This window comes from Trematomus bernacchii, unplaced genomic scaffold, assembly GCF_902827165.1.
Source record: "Trematomus bernacchii unplaced genomic scaffold, fTreBer1.1, whole genome shotgun sequence".
NCBI classification, from domain to species: Eukaryota; Metazoa; Chordata; class Actinopteri; order Perciformes; family Nototheniidae; genus Trematomus; species Trematomus bernacchii.
In genome coordinates, this window is record NW_022987624.1 from 200,689 (window position 1) to 215,000 (window position 14,312).

At 42.0% G+C, this 14,312-nt stretch overlaps 2 protein-coding genes across 3 annotated transcripts in view; both read right to left on the reverse strand.

Annotated features, from left to right (window-relative positions):
* Nucleotides 1-155: 155 nt before the first annotated feature.
* On the reverse strand, nt 156-6,882 carry LOC117484382 (dynein light chain 4, axonemal). The gene is made up of 4 exons (XM_034132839.1): nt 6,796-6,882; nt 6,286-6,365; nt 5,296-5,379; nt 156-886 (listed from the first exon to the last, which is right to left on the reverse strand). Exons 2-4 carry the CDS (start codon nt 6,355-6,357, stop codon nt 722-724), a joined length of 321 nt encoding a protein of 106 aa, XP_033988730.1. The 5' UTR covers nt 6,358-6,365; nt 6,796-6,882; the 3' UTR covers nt 156-721.
* A 1,713-nt stretch (nt 6,883-8,595) lies between these two features.
* nptxrb (neuronal pentraxin receptor b) overlaps nt 8,596-14,312 on the reverse strand; it is a 28,148-nt gene continuing 22,431 nt past the window's right edge. For both annotated transcript variants that reach the window (XM_034132841.1, XM_034132842.1), the window contains one exon: nt 8,596-12,009. In XM_034132841.1, the coding sequence (XP_033988732.1) occupies nt 11,776-12,009 (234 nt within the window). In that variant the 3' untranslated portion in view covers nt 8,596-11,775. The remainder of the gene's footprint in view (nt 12,010-14,312) is intronic.

Genomic DNA, 14,312 nt, shown 5'->3' on the forward strand with positions numbered 1-14,312 from the left:
TTTACCAGCTGCTGAAACACAACAACAACAAACATCTCAAATTAAAAAAAGTGATGATTAATTTAACCTGAAATATAATAATAACCCACTAACAGATGATAATAATAATGCGTCAACATTCATAAAAACATAATAAAACACGAGAGAGAATAAAGTGAGCTTTTGAACAGGTTTCAGAGTTTATTGTACAATCAGGTGAGTCCACAGAGGAACGTTAACAATCACACAGTGAGTCTCTCCCTGCAGCGGGGGGGTCAGGGGTCAGGGGTCAGGTTAGTGTCAGTCAGTCTGCAGAGGTCTGCTCTGTAAAAACGCTTCAAAATATGTACACATAAAAAATATTACAAACTTTATTGAAACACTAGTGCTGTTAGAGGAGGGGGGGGGGGGGCTGCGGACAGTTTACAAACTGTGGTGGAAGGTGCAGATGAAATGTTATCTTAAAAAAAACAGTGTGTGTCCAGCACACACGAACATATAAAGTCACCCACACACCCACACACACAAACACACACACACACACACACACACACACACACTCCCTGAAGAGGACCCTGCTGTGTGTCGGTCCGTAACTTCAGAGACAGACGGAGAATCAAAGAGAGGAGCGGCACATCTCATCTTATGCCTTTTTTAATTCCCTTTAGACGAGTCCCTGCGCCTCCAGACGGTGGGTGTGCCGCAGTGTGTCGCAGTGTGTGTGTGTGTGTGTGTGGAGGGGCTACGAGCACTTCCACACACACACAGCCAGACTCCCCCCGAAGAACATGTACAGCAGGTTCTTCACCTCGTGGGTCACCTCGAAGCCGAAGCCCTCTCCGATCACAACGTGCCACGAGCTTCCAAACTTCTTATCCATCGACTCTTTGATCATCTTCGCTGCGCTCTGGAGACACGGAGGACAGGTCAACAGATCAATAAACAAGATGAGCGTAATGTGAGGGAATGACAGCAACACAATATGTACCTCCTTAATATGATGACTACTCCTGGCTGCTCCTTCTTAGTTGGACTTTTTAACACTGTATAATACTTTTACACCTAGCTTCGTACTTTTGTTGTTATTTGTCTTCTTTGCCTGCTTCGATATAAATGACATGTAGTATTATTATTATTGCTGTAACATAAATCTGTAACTAACTGCAATAACTACTCTTTACTTATATCACTGTCATCTGGCTGCTACCACTTTACACCCTACATGTGAACCCTAAACTGCAGCTTAGCTTCTCTCCCTCAGTGTTTATACAAACAGCGGGGCGCCAGCCAGGTACCCCAAAAAATAAAATAAATATATTTTTTTTATTAAAATAATAATAAGTGGCTACCCTTTTTAATTTTTAATTGTTATGTGGATTTGTAGTATTTGTGTTACGGCCCCTACACACGGCGGCGTGCGTTGTCGCTTGCCGGCGGGCGTGTCTGAAGCTAGACCAACAACCAATCACCTGAATCTCCCGCCCCGGACACACAAGCAGCGGTTTGATTGGCTAGAGCTTGTACTGGCATATGATTCGATTGGCTGACGCTTCCGTCGAAGCTTCAAAAGTAGAACATTGCTCTACTTTTGCAGCGAGCACCGCGAGAAAAGCTACGCTTTGCTCCCACAATGCAGTTCGGTGAAGCGTGACGTCACCCCATTCAAAGTGAATGGGCAGAAGCGTTGAAGCGTCAACGCAAGCCGCCGTGTGGACGGGCCGTTACTGTATGTTCAATAAAGGTGTATTTTTGCTAAATCTTGAGACATTGCCACTGTATGAACTGGCAGGGCCGATTTTTGGCATAGGCGACATAGGCGGTCGCCTGGGCGCCAGATCTGGGGGGCGCTGCGCTGGTAGCTCTGGGAGGGGAAAAAACATTTTTGACCGTTGGCGCTCATCCTAATTTTTGGCATTGATGTAACAACATTCATAATTAAAGGTGGGGTAGGTAAGTTTGAGAAACTGGCTCGACTTGTTATATTCCATGGAATGCTCTTAACATCCTGATAGCAATGAATATCTGAAGTGCTTTGACAAAAAAAAATCCATAAATAAATCATCATCTGTGGAAGCTGTAGTACTGTAAAAAGCACGACCAATCATCTGAGCCGGCCCGGCTAAAATAACTGGATGGCCTACCTGCCTGTCAGCCTTCCATCTGTGCACAAACTTATCTGGTGCCCTCATTGGTCATGTGCGCGTTCATGTGTGTTGGAGGAAGGGCTCTGTGAGGAAGTGGCAGATTTGTTCCGGCTGTGTATTTTCAAATTCGAGCACACTCGAGCTGGTTTCTTCAAAATTACCTACCCCACCTTTAAGTAAATGTAACACCCTTTTCACCCCGGTTACACTTTTCATTTGCCCTGTGCGATGGGCGCTGTAAGTGATGAAAGTGGGGGATGTTGGCTTATCAGGTGCCCGCAGCTCACAGCCAAAGTGCGAGCGTGGGAGAGAGCGAGCGAGGGAGAGAGAGAGAGAGAGAGGGCGCACCGGTACCGGCGCTGTTGTTATTAGAATCTGGTGCTAGGTGCGCTAACGGATATAAGAAGTAGATGTTTCTACAGCCAGGGTGGAGGAGAGCTGTCCTGTCAGACTGAGAGGCTCAGGGAGGTAAGGGACTCTCTGAGGGTTTAGATAGTTCACTTAGACTAAGTTATCTCAGTGGGTCTCAAACAAATATGTGTTTACAAATGATGTAAACACATATTTCCAAGGCACTCCTTTATAATTATTAGGATGAATAAAAACAGGTTTGAAATCATTCCAGTGTATACTATAGGACAGTAAACCAAAAGTATCCTTTAAAGTTGGAGAGATACAAAAATATGCATAAATAAATAAATGTTAACTAGGTAAAATAAGATATGAATGAACAACAAAAATAAAATAAGTTACATGTATTTGTTATTGGCTATGGGTTATTGGTTATGTTCACATACTTATTGATTATTAAAATGTAAACCGATCTTTTTCATACGGGTGTTTAGAGTTCCCCTAGATCTGAGGCCTGTACTACGAAGCTGGATGTTCGCTTAGCGGCTAACTTCAGGGAAATCTCGGGCTTTCCGGTCCTACGGCGCTGGTTCTCTTTTTAGCGGGCTAGATCTCCATGGTAACTTATGCTGAGCGGCTAACCTGCTCCGGAGGAGGTTAGGTTGCAGGCTAAGAGATCAACTCAGTGAAAGCACCGCCTGCTGACCAATCAGAGCTCAGTGTGCGGAGTTTAAAGCGATCAAGTCATATTACAGGATAGAGGAAATACAGAAAAACTGCCGTTGCAGGAAAGACGGCCGGCAAAAATCAACTGACTGTGTGAACGTGAACATTAATAGAATATCCCCTCCTCCCATCTTCAGAGCAATCTGACTATTATAACATTAGCGTTAAGAAAGCTTACTTAAATATCTGCCACGACATAAGTAACCGGATCAGAGTAACATTACGTACAGTCCGCAGCACTGTGAGTGCAGACGTCGATGTGTCCCATTATCATTCATATCATATCACATCATAATGTATCATATATTTCCTTATCTGAGTCAGCTGAGCCGTATCTGGCCGTGCAACACTCACAGTGTCACATACTGTATGCAGAAGTATTATTTTAAGCAACACATTAAGTTGACGAAACACTGGAGTCAAATGTAATTAAAGTCAGATCGTGTCTTAGACGGGGCAGTGATATCATAAACCTGTTAATGTACGCATTCAAACACTTTCTCTGTTACCAGCTGTATTCACCTTGCAGGTGCAGCTATGTGGCTTTGATCCTGGATAAAGTGTTTAAGTCATGGATGTTTAAAGTTTAACTTCTTCATATTTGACTAATATTAAAGTTCACTTTTCATTCAGGAAGTATGACGCTGCGCTGCCAGTACGCTTGTCCATGTTTGAGATTGGTCGAATGCTCCAAATACCACCTCTTTCATGTGAACGCGCACCTAACTAGATAGGACACGGCTGGCTTGAGCGATCCACTTGATAACCAGCGTCGTAGTACAGCTTAGCGAGAGCGCGTATGTTTTGGCTTAGGCCAACCGGCTAACTCCAACATATCCAGGTTAGGTTGAACCAGCTTCGTAGTACAGGCCTCAGGTCTCTAGTCATTGTGTGCTCAAAGTGCACCAGATTGAAGCATTTTACTTTAAAATGTTCAAACAAATCTTCCCGGGGGGCATACCCCCGGACCCCCCAAGAGGATGTGACGTCCACCCCCCAATTCAAACATGTTCATACAATACTGAATACATTTGAAGCCATTTTGACGTATATTACCTATGTCAATAAGTTTCTGTTTTTGTAGTGTATTTGTCTTTAGTAGAGATTTTTCATTTATTCTTTATATATGAAATCTCGCCTAGGGCAGCAAATAGTCTAGAACCGGCCCTGGCGCTACGTAGGCCTCAAGAGCCTTTCTTGTGCTGGCAGACACATACAAACAAATTGGCGGGGCGCACTTCGCACGCGCACACACTAAAAGATTCCACGCGCTCCGCGCTCACATTGTGCTGGGCCCACGTGCCTTAGCACCGCTGCACCACGTGCCTTAGCAGCTGCTATGACTCCATCCTGGGGGAAACACTGTACCTATATGCGTGCATAATTGTAATTGTGTATTTGTAATATTACGTGCATTCCTTTATCCAATTGTAGCGGCCGGAATCATAAAAAAATGTAACAGAGAATGACCTTAAAAGCATAATAACTACTTTAACTTACTTCAATAACAAAAACAACTAAATCAATAATACATTCACTTTAAGCAAAAACAGCAAGTAAATAAAAGTTAAACTATGAAATAATATTAAGGAACACTTTTTCTCCATCTTTACTTGAGCTTTAACAACGTAGTGTCTCCTCTGTGGGACGAGGAAAGGACGTGTGATTCTGTGGTGGAGATGGAGCTTCTCTCCGTGAAGAGAGGAGAGGACCGCTGACTCAGGCTGGTTCACAGCACTGATCGAACATGAACATATTTTGCAGTGATTTCATCTCAATAAATATATGGAACGGAAGCTGAAAAAATGAGATAATCACACCCATTAGAGAAAAGCCTGAATCGATGCGTCTTCAGGTCGATGGCATGTAACACACTTTTAAAAAGCTGCTTTTCTGGATGGAGTTTGGTTTGATAAGAGCTAGGCTACGCTAACATTGTAGCTGCTCTGTCCAAATGAAATAAGGCAGAGACTGTATCTGTCGCACCACAGACCGCCTATGGACTGAGCGTGAACAGTTGTGTGTGTGCAGATAGGAGGTCCAGTCGAGCCAATCTGAATGTGTGATTAAAGGACGTTACAGAGTTCACACTCACTTCATTGTTGGTGGCAAACTTCTCGCAGGCCGTCACACAGAGCTCCATCGTCTCCACTCGCATTTCCTCTGGCATGTCTGTGTGCTGAGGACAAACAGAGAGGGTCAGGATCATTTACAGGAGAGGGAGACAGACATTTCACACTCAACAGAAAGAGACACATGTGATGCATCCAACAGTAGTTTATAAAGCCTAATGTCAGAACTGTTGAGAGTCAGGTCTTGCTGCCCTCTCTCTCTCTCTGCATGCTGTGCGCTCTCAGCGTTCTAGTTGCAAAAGAACAAATGGAGATGAGCGTTTTAAATAAAGTGGTAGATTTCTAAAGTCAAGAAAAATTTCTGTTGGACATTTTGAGGGTTTTGGTTTTAATGATGAAGTCGATTTCAACATATTGACCCAAGGAAACAAACATGTTGCCCACAGATAAATATCCCTGATCACGTGTTGGTAGACTTCCAGTCAGTGTATTTGTTCGAGTAGATTCAGTTTGTAGAAACAGACCCAGCAAAGCACTAAAATACATAATACAACCTCTCTTAAAAACATACACAGTATCCCTTTACTGTGGCTGAGTATTCATACACTCTGGTACTTCTACTCAGTACAAGACCTGAGTACTTCTACTTCTACTCAAGTACAAGATCTGAGTACTTCTACTTTTACTCAAGAACAAGATCTGAGTACTTCTACTTTTACTCAAGAACAAGATCTGAGTACTTCTACTTTTACTCAAGAACAAGATCTGAGTACTTCTACTTTTACTCAAGAACAAGATCTGAGTACTTCTACTTTTACTCAAGTACAAGATCTGAGTACTTCTACTTTTACTCAAGTACAAGATCTGAGTACTTCTACTTTTACTCAAGTACAAGATCTGAGTACTTCTCCCTCCTCTGCTTGTTGTGTATTCATGTTGTCATGGCATTAGGGTCAGAGTGTGTGTGTGTGTGTGTGTGTGTGTGTGTGTGTGTGTGTGTGTGTGTGTGTTACCCTGATGAGAGGGAAGCTCTGTAGCCTCTTGTAGTCGGCCTCCTCTTTCTTTGCCTCTCCAGTCCCTGCCATTCCGACTCCTGCCAAAAACACACACATTTATACACGTTAAAAACACACACATGTATACACGTTAAAAACACACACATTTATACACGTTAAAACCCAAAAACCGACCCTGCTAGCTTGATTTGAAACCATGAAGCTAACAACAGTGTAACCTTACCCAGCTTTATATCGCTGAGCACAGACAGCAAGCTACAACAAGTATCGTTATTACACACCTTCAAAATATGATTTATATGATAACAGCAAGTAACGGTTTGTTTTTAGCGGTTAGCTGCTGTGGCTAATTAGCATAGCTCGTTTGATAGCACAGTGTTTTCTACCCTCAGAAATCTACTTTTGTTAAAGTACAGTCGTAATATCACGAGTAACACCGTGTTGTTATGGGAGGATAAATGCAGAGGGACATAGAGGAGGATATTTAAATAGATAAGAGTTACTTACGAGGCGTTTCTCCTCCGAAAACTTCTCCTGTTTCTGTTCGGTTGTTAAGGAGACATTAAACACAGGAGGTCCCGCCTATAGCTTCATTCCCATTGGTTCAGGGGCTGTCGCTACGGAAGAAACCCCCGCCTACTACCACCTAGCTTCCTTCCTATTGGTTCAGAGGATGTCAATCAACGGACATAGTCGTTTATCTGTCTACTGTCAGTTGGCCAATTTCATCCCAATAACGTCCCGATCATAAAGTCAAGTTGTACCAAAATCACTTCAAACATCTCCTCACGCTTCTGGTGGTTTGACTACATTAATAACATCTGTATAAAGTTTGAAGGCTTTTGCATCGAGGATATCTTTGTTTTATTGCATTTGCTTAATTTTAGTGAATATTCTACCAGCAACTTTCTTTTTAATTATTGTTTTTTATGGCCAGAACTTTAATTAATTTTGTTGCAAAACATTTTTTTATTCAATATTTTTTTGAAAGTTTTATATAAAAATTATATATTTAATTCTTATTTTTATCACTTAATTTTTTTATTTCAGTAAAACATCTTTTTCATATTAAATATCTTTATTTGTTTATTTTCAAGTTAGTTTTTAAGATTGTGTGTGTGTGTGTGTGTGTGTGTGTGTGTGTGTGTGTGTGTGTGTGTGTGTGTGTTTGTGTGTGTGTGTGTGTGTGTGTGTAAAACCTTATTCTTTCCTTCCTCATCAGCCATCTTTTCAATCTGACCCACATTCAGCTTTAAACCCCTAAACACACACACACACACACACACACACACACACACACACACACACACACACACACACACACACACACACACACACACACACACACACACGTGGGTTACTCATGTTTGTTGAGCTGCATCAGTAATGATGTGTCGCTGATATCTGACCGCTCGTTAAATGTCATCCAGCCTGAAAATCAATTTAGACTCTCTAAATGTTTGCTAATTGTTCCTGTACACATGAACAAACATCTTCAGCAACTTGACAACACATGCATCCTTTAGAAAACATTCAGCAACTTGACTTTTGGAACATTTGTTTTGGAACATTTGTGTTTCTATTTCTGCATCGAAGTGTTCTGGACCGTTGGCAGCTGTCGGCCACCGTAGTTTTGTTGCTTTAACAAAACGGCAACTCGCAAAGCTCCTGCATAAAAAGTGTGTTATTCTCATTATTATTAGTAGTAGTTAAGGCAGTGTGATTGTTACCTGTGGTGATACAACATAACTATAACTTTAATGACATTTCACTGGTTAGGAGAGGAAATCAGACTACAGGAGAGACACATTATATTATGAAATGTTTGCTCAGCTAGCGAGGTTAGACGTCACATCACACTTCAGAAGAAACAGAGCGCAAAGAAATATGTCAGTGTGTGTGTGTGTGTGTGTGTGTGTGTGTGTGTGTGTGTGTGTGTGTGTGTGTGTGTGTGTGTGTGTGTGTGTGTGTGTGTGTGAGGATCATCAGTCATGAATCAACCCTGTCTTGGAGCTGTGAGTAATCTGTTTTGTCTGCATCAGAGAACAGACTTACTGAGGCGTCTGCTCAATACTCACCTCTGCGCACACACACACACACACACACACACACACACACACACACACACACACACACACACACACACACACACACACACACGCAGGCACGCACGCACACACACACACACACACACACACACACACACACACACACACACACACACACACACACACACACACACACACACCGTTTCCACAAGTTTCTCCAATACATTAAGAGTCAAACAGGGATGTTTTTATAACCATTTTATTCTTTATTGTTTTTAAACCACCTATTTCACAACATCATAGAAGATCCATGAAGATGCAAATAAAGACAAGCGCGACATCCAGAAGCAGACAGAAAGAAAGAGAGAGAGAGAAGAACAAGAAGAAGAGGAGGAAGAAGAAGAAGAAGACATAAATAAAACAGTATAGTTATTTCCGGCATGAGAGCAGGCACTTCCACAGAGAGCAGATGTTGGTCTTAAAGACACGGTGTTGACCTGAGGCTTGTTTACTGTTTGAGTCAAAGCCCCTAAATGTCTGTTCTCATCTGTAACGACCTCCAGAGATAAAGCACGGTTTGATTCAGAGCTTCTGAAGTAAACGTGAGGTTTGTGAGAGGTTAAAGCAGACTGGCACAGAGCGACATCACGTTACACAGTAATAAGACCACGGTTTGACCAGATCATGGATGTAGAAAACCTGAACACAGACGATACTCACAGCGAATGAAACCCTTTAGAACCAGGAGAGCTTCAGATTCAGGTTGAGCTGTTTCTCACAGGTCAGATACCTGTGGAACGTTATCTGTGTATTTACAGCTTAAGTACTTTTTATGTAACCGTGAACCAGAAGACAGTTCATGTGAAACCAGATTTATTTGTCACGTACATTTCGTAATATGTTTTATCCCAAACTGTTGACTTATTGTTCACGTGGAGTACTTAAAAAAATAAAAAGAATAACAAAATAAGTCAACTTTTTGGTCATGTAACTTTCAACCCAAACGTCAAGTAACTTCGAATGACATTTCCAACTCAAACCTACGACTAATTGGTCATGTGACTTCCGTACTTAATTAACGCCATTTGATGCATGAGTAGAGGTTTCATAGCTACTTTAACCCAAACGTCATGTAGCTTCAAGTAACATTTCCTGCATAGTTACTCTAACTCAAACGACTAATTGGTCAGGTGACTTCAGTACTTAATTTAACGCCATTTCATTGTTTTTTTAACCGTAACATTGATATATTTATCTTGTAACTTTGGGACATGAGTAAAGCTTCTTTCATAGTTATTTTAACCCAAACAAGGACTCATGGTCACGTGACTTCTGCTGCATTTAAGTCACCTTCGTAGTTTTATCCAATCAAAACGATTCTGAATTATGTGTCGCGTAACTTTCAGTCACTCTTTTTTAAAAGTGTGAAACCAGATTTATTTGTCACGTAAATATCGTAGTATCCCAAACTGTTGACTTATATTTCACGTGCAAAACGTAGGCAGACTCCTTCATAAAAAAAAAAACGTTAACCGTTTTAAATCCAAACGTCACGTAGCTTCGAGTAACATTTCCTCCGTAGTAACTCTAACTCAAACCAACGACTAATTTGTCACGTGACTTCCGTACTTAATTAACGCCATTTCCGTTGTTTTTTTAACCGAAACGTTGATGTATTTATCTCGTAACTTTGGGACAAGAGTAAAGCCTAAACAAGGGCTCATGGTCATGTGACTTCTGGAGTTAAGTCACCTTCGTAGTTTTATCCAATCAAAAGTTTCCGAATTATTTGTCGCGTAACTTTCAGTAACTATTTTTTTAAAGTTTGAAACCAGATTTATTTATCACGTACATTTCGTACGGTTAACTTATTTTTCACATGCAGTACTTAGGTAGACTCCATTAAAAAAACGTAAACTTTTTTGTCACGTAACATCGTTTTTTCAACCCAAACGTCGCGTAGATTCGAGTAACATTTCCAACTCAAACCTAGGTCTAATAGTTCACGTGACTCCTGTTCTTGATTAACGCCATTTCCATTGTTTTTTAACCGAAACGTTGATGTATTTATCTTTGAGTAAAGCTCAAACAAGGACTCATGGTCACGTGACTTCTGGATTTAAGTTACATTTGTAGTTTTTTTCAATCAAAACGTTTCTGAATTATTTGTTGCGTAACTTTCAGTAACACTTTTTTGCCCTGTAATTTCAGGCTTTTTCTGTGGTTATTTTAACTATGAACAATTTGTCAACAAAACGTGCGTACTTGCCACTTCTGTAGGTATTTACAGTAAACATTGGATTATCTGTCAGACCTAAGTAACGATGGAAGTTTATTTTGAAAATGCTTTTCTAAATAATACATAATTATACTTTATGACTTTATATGTGATGAGCGGAGATTGTTATTTCAAAGCAGAACAACGACGGATAACTTTTCACAAGATATCCTACAAGCCGCTGTCTGAGGAGACATTGACCCACCTTGATATATTTCATAAATTAAGATTATTATCAGTCTGAGTTGATCCATGAGATTTTTCTGCCTGAATGCGTGGTTACTTTTATCGACATTTAACCGGAGCAGATAATCGATGTTTCCCCAGGAGTCCGGTTCATGCCAGTGTTTCCTTTCATGCACTCAGGTGACTTTCTGCAGGATTACACGTGGACAGCAACACTACAAACTGTGCATGACTTGTGTTTCAAATAAACATTTGAATAATACAAAATAAAAACTACTAGACCTCTTGTTTCTTACGTCCTGCATTCCTACCAACCCTTAACAGACTGTCACAATTCCTCATCATTTCATAACCCCTAATCGTTGACTTATTGTCTCATTTAAAATAAGTTCTCTATCATTGAAGAGCCATTTTAACTGCTGAGGCTGGTGTGAAGTCGACCTACTAATTTGTGTGTTTGGGTATTCTGTGGAGCATCGTCCTGATTAGATTAAATCCGGGTACACTCACGCCACTATTGGGATAGAGAGCCTATAACAATCCTTTCTCATAACAAATATAGTAAAACAAGGGTTTCATAACAAGTTCTTGTTAGGATTTAACTGAATATATTTGGCTGTCTCATGCACACAAACAGAAGCGACCGGTCCATCTCTCCGTCCAGCAGCAGGCCTCCCAACACTAAATCCCACTTCAAAAGCTATTCATATAATCATGTGTTTCAAGCCACTCTAGTGAGTATTCATTTAGTTCCAAAAAGAGGTTTTGTATACATCTGAGACCCATAATATATGAATGAAAAACAGTATAATAGGGGACCTTTAATGTTGTGAGTGTTACAATCGGATCCACGACACCAACACTAAAAACAAACAGAAACCGGTCCATCTCTCCGTCCATCTCTCCGTCCATCTCTCCGTCCATCTCTCCGTCCATCTCTCCGTCCACCAACACTAACTCCACCCCCCCCTCCCCTCACTGTTTGGGGCCAGAACTCTGGGCGTGGCAGGGGTCCAGAGACTCCTTGGTGGCTCCTCCGTAGACGTCTACGTCCAGGTCGGTCCAGGGCGCGATGTTCCCCAGCGCCGAGGAGCTGCACTCGGACAGAGCGAGGACCTCAGCTGGCTTCAGGACCCGGTCCCACAGGTTGAACTGAGACAGATCCCCCACCAGAGCCTGCGACGCGTCAAAGTGACCCCCCAAGGTGTCCTGGAGGAGGAGGAAACACACACATGGATGCTAGGATTAATCACCAAGACACCAGGGTTACGGACCTAACCATGATCCAAGCTGTTTCATTCTCTAGATGAGCGTTTGATTCTCTAGAGATGATGGAAAGTCGAAGAGTCTTTCTCTCAGGAAGGTTCCTAGGAAAGGCGCTTCAGAGCTTTCTTTGTTGGACCACAGAACACGTCCACTGGACCTTTCTGGACCAAATGAAAGGAGATAATGCTGTCCCACATTTCCTAGCAGACCCAGCATTTACTGACTAACAAATTCTGCTCCTTGTGGGCTGCGAAGGCACTGCAAGTGGGCCGCCAAATAATTAGCAAAACATTATGATTTGTGTGGAAACATTTCATTATTAAGGTTTGCTTTCATTTGAACCTCTTTTCCTTTCTCTTTTTCGATCCTCCTTAGCAGCGGTCATTACAGTCCTTGACAGCGGTCTGTTCTACTGGATTAACAACGTGTCACATCAGAACTTTATTTAGCCTCCGTATCGTTTATGGTTGAATGTGGGCCGCGAACACTTTTTAGATTCTTAAGAGGGCCCTGAGTTGAAAAAGGTTGGGAACCGCTGTTAGATGATGGAAAGTCCAAGAGTCTTATGGCGCATTTCCACTACAGGGCCTCGCTCGGCCTCGCTCGGTATGGCTAGGCCTCGTTAGGCCTTGTTAGGACAGGCTCACTTTATGCTGCGTTTCCATTACAGTTTAGTAGCTGGGGCAGTAACTATAGTAACGCAGTGTAGGCGGAGCCGTGACGTGATCTTCAGAGAACCCCAGAAAAACAACACAGCCGTTAGCTGTTAGCACTCAGAGCTCACAGCTCCTCATATCTGTTCAGAAACTAGACAAAAGTGAAACAAGTACAAACCACAGACTGCCTGTGTCATGGTGAATACAGTCGCTGCTTTATTTATGTCTGTATAGGCCGTTGTTGTGAGTGTGGACGGTCGGAGCAGATACTGCGTTAGCTTAGCCAATCTCCATTTAGAAAACACGCATTTTAAAAGGTGTTTCGCCTGCCGTCTGTCTGCAGACTTGTCAAAGCATTAATTCATGGTTGTTACTAACCGGTATCAGTATGTTGTTACTTCGGCATCATTTTGAAACGTGTATTACAATTAAATCACGGTCAAATATGTTCATCTTGTTGTAGTTGTAGCCCCCTTGCCAGCAATTCTCTCTCTAGTTTAGCATACTCAGCCCGACTCAGCCTCGTTGTTGGCCCGGAAAGAACCTCGATTTTATGAGGCCAGAAAAACTGTGAAATAGTACCCGCTAGCCGGTACTAGGCCAAGTGGAAACGCAACCAAAAACGGGCCGGGCACGGCACGGCACGCTTAAAGCGAGCTCTGCGCTGTGGTGGAAATGCGCCATTAGTCTCAGGAGGGTTCCTAGGAGAGGAGCTTCAGAGCTTTCTTTGTTGGACCAGACAACAAATCCGACCAAATGAGAGGAGATAATGCTGTCCCACAATTCCTAGCAGCTCAGCAATTACAGTGACGCAGGAATAAATAACTCTGTTCCAGCATTATGGGCGAGTTTCCACTAAACCAGGAACTACTTTTCAAGGGAGTAGGGACTACAAGTTTCCTTCAGCCTGTTGTTGTCTACGTTTCCACAGTGGTCCTATGTCCATTAGGGTTTCAGGACAATTTGTTATTAGGGTTTAACTGAATATATTTGGCTGTATTTTGCTTTATATATGAATGTGTTTATGTCATTACATTACATGTCACTTGTTAGACGCTTTTATCCGAAGCGACCTACATACATTCAATAACTGATGGCCGTCCCCACAGGAGCAGTTTGGGGTGAAGTGTCTTTCCCAGGGACACAACAACATGCTGACTGCAGCAGGGATTGAACCAGTGCTCTCCCCTGATCCAGAGATAAACGCATTATCCCACTGAGCCACAGCTTTGTAAAAATGTGACAAACACTGTAAACGATCCCAGAGTAAATCAATCGTTTAGTCCATTAGTACACCTCCAAGATATGCTCCATTAGTACACTTTTTTGCATTTACACTGATAGTATATTGTATTGAAAATAGACTACAACCCTCCTCAGGTGGTGAACTGTAACTACTGCGTTCATCTCTCCTGGTTAGATAGAAATGAGAAAGCAGGGTGAAGATCTGTGCATAATATGATTCTCTTTAGACGAGATGAAAACATGTTTGAGTGAGAGGACTCTTCTCCATAAAATCCAGACATCAGTTCGTCTTCAGATGAGGTTTTTGAAGCACTTGTAAAAAATCTAACCAGGTTGATGCATGGT

What these genes read in the sequence shown, in the direction of transcription:
- LOC117484382 (XM_034132839.1), bottom strand. Translation starts at nt 6,357, where the DNA reads ATGGCAGGGACTGGAGAGGCAAAGAAAGAGGAGGCCGACTACAAGAGG. An exon ending in AGAGCTTCCCTCTCATCAGG is followed by an intron (nt 5,380 to 6,285) that starts GTAACACACACA and finishes GTTTGTCCTCAG; the next exon opens with CACACAGACATGCCAGAGGA. An exon ending in AGTTTGCCACCAACAATGAA is followed by an intron (nt 887 to 5,295) that starts GTGAGTGTGAAC and finishes CCGTGTCTCCAG; the next exon opens with AGCGCAGCGAAGATGATCAA.